General features: G+C 58.1%; 1 protein-coding gene across 1 annotated transcript in view; it reads right to left on the reverse strand.

The window, feature by feature from the left end:
- Positions 1 to 279: 279 nt before the first annotated feature.
- The window catches only part of LOC104276936 (F-box only protein 2-like), a 2695-nt gene continuing 1925 nt past the window's right edge, over positions 280 to 1049 (reverse strand). The window contains 2 exon segments of the mRNA XM_009873415.1: positions 280 to 414; positions 823 to 958. Coding sequence (XP_009871717.1) covers positions 280 to 414; positions 823 to 958 — 271 coding nt within the window.

Genomic DNA, 1049 nt, shown 5'->3' on the forward strand with positions numbered 1-1049 from the left:
GTCCACAGAGTTTTTAGGTGATCTCGGCTTTGATGGAGAACGTCAGCGCGCGCGGCGAGGCTGAGTCTCACGTGGCGCCCTCACAAATCTATTCGCGTTCTTTGCACGGCCCATGTGAGGAAAGATGGACGGTGGCCCCCGGTGTCTTGCACGCTTGTTCAAACGCAGAAAGGCCGCGTGTTCTATAGCCTGGAAGCAGCACCATGCAGAAACCATCCAAAGGCCACGGGATACCCTGAGGGAAGTCAGCTCCAGCATGCAGGCCCCCGTTCGGCACAGCTACGGCTCCACGGTCACGCTGCTGTTGGTGACGCGCACGCCGTACCAGCCCTTCCAGAACAGCGTGTCCTGGCCACCGTGTTCAAAGCGGACGAAGCGGACCCCAGGCCCATAGTTGGAAAAAGTGTGGGAGATCTTTGGGACGAAAGACAAAACGGTTGTTGGTGAGCGTCAAACCACCGCCCTCCTTTACCGCGCAGAGCCGTCACCCCCCAGCTGCCCCAGCACACCCCCCAGGCTGGGTGACAAGGAGGATGTTTACAGCGGGAGCTACTAGGAGCAGCTCTGATCCCATCATTCTTAAGAGGCCAGTGAACCTCTCCTTCCTCTTACCCCTGCAGTGCTGGCTCAGCAAGTTTCCAGGTTTTATGTGAGGTAACTTCCCAGTGTAATCCTTTTCTTAAATCACCGGGTCATGGCTCCACAGAACACATGACAGAGCTGCCTTCTCCTCCAGAAGAACTCTCCTGCTTCTCTCTGCTTGAAAACATTCCCGGGTCATGCAGGTTGGGTGTCACCGGCTGAGAAGGAGCCATAACTCACCTCAGTCCAGTCGGCGTCACTGTCCTGCGGGATGGCCACAGTCTCGCTTTTGTACTCGGCCAGCACATCCTCATTCTCCGAGAGCAGCTTCACACAGAGCTCGTACAGGCAGCCGGCATCACTGCGTCCTGCATACCTGCAAGGAGACCCGAGCTGCCAGCCTCACCTGTGTGAGCTCTGCCAAGAGCCAGAGCAGGTGGCTGCGTCGCGCTGGGCACAGGCTCTGC

The sequence above is a fragment of the Apaloderma vittatum genome, unplaced genomic scaffold (assembly GCF_000703405.1).
Source record: "Apaloderma vittatum isolate BGI_N311 unplaced genomic scaffold, ASM70340v1 scaffold12557, whole genome shotgun sequence".
Lineage (NCBI taxonomy): Eukaryota > Metazoa > Chordata > Aves > Trogoniformes > Trogonidae > Apaloderma > Apaloderma vittatum.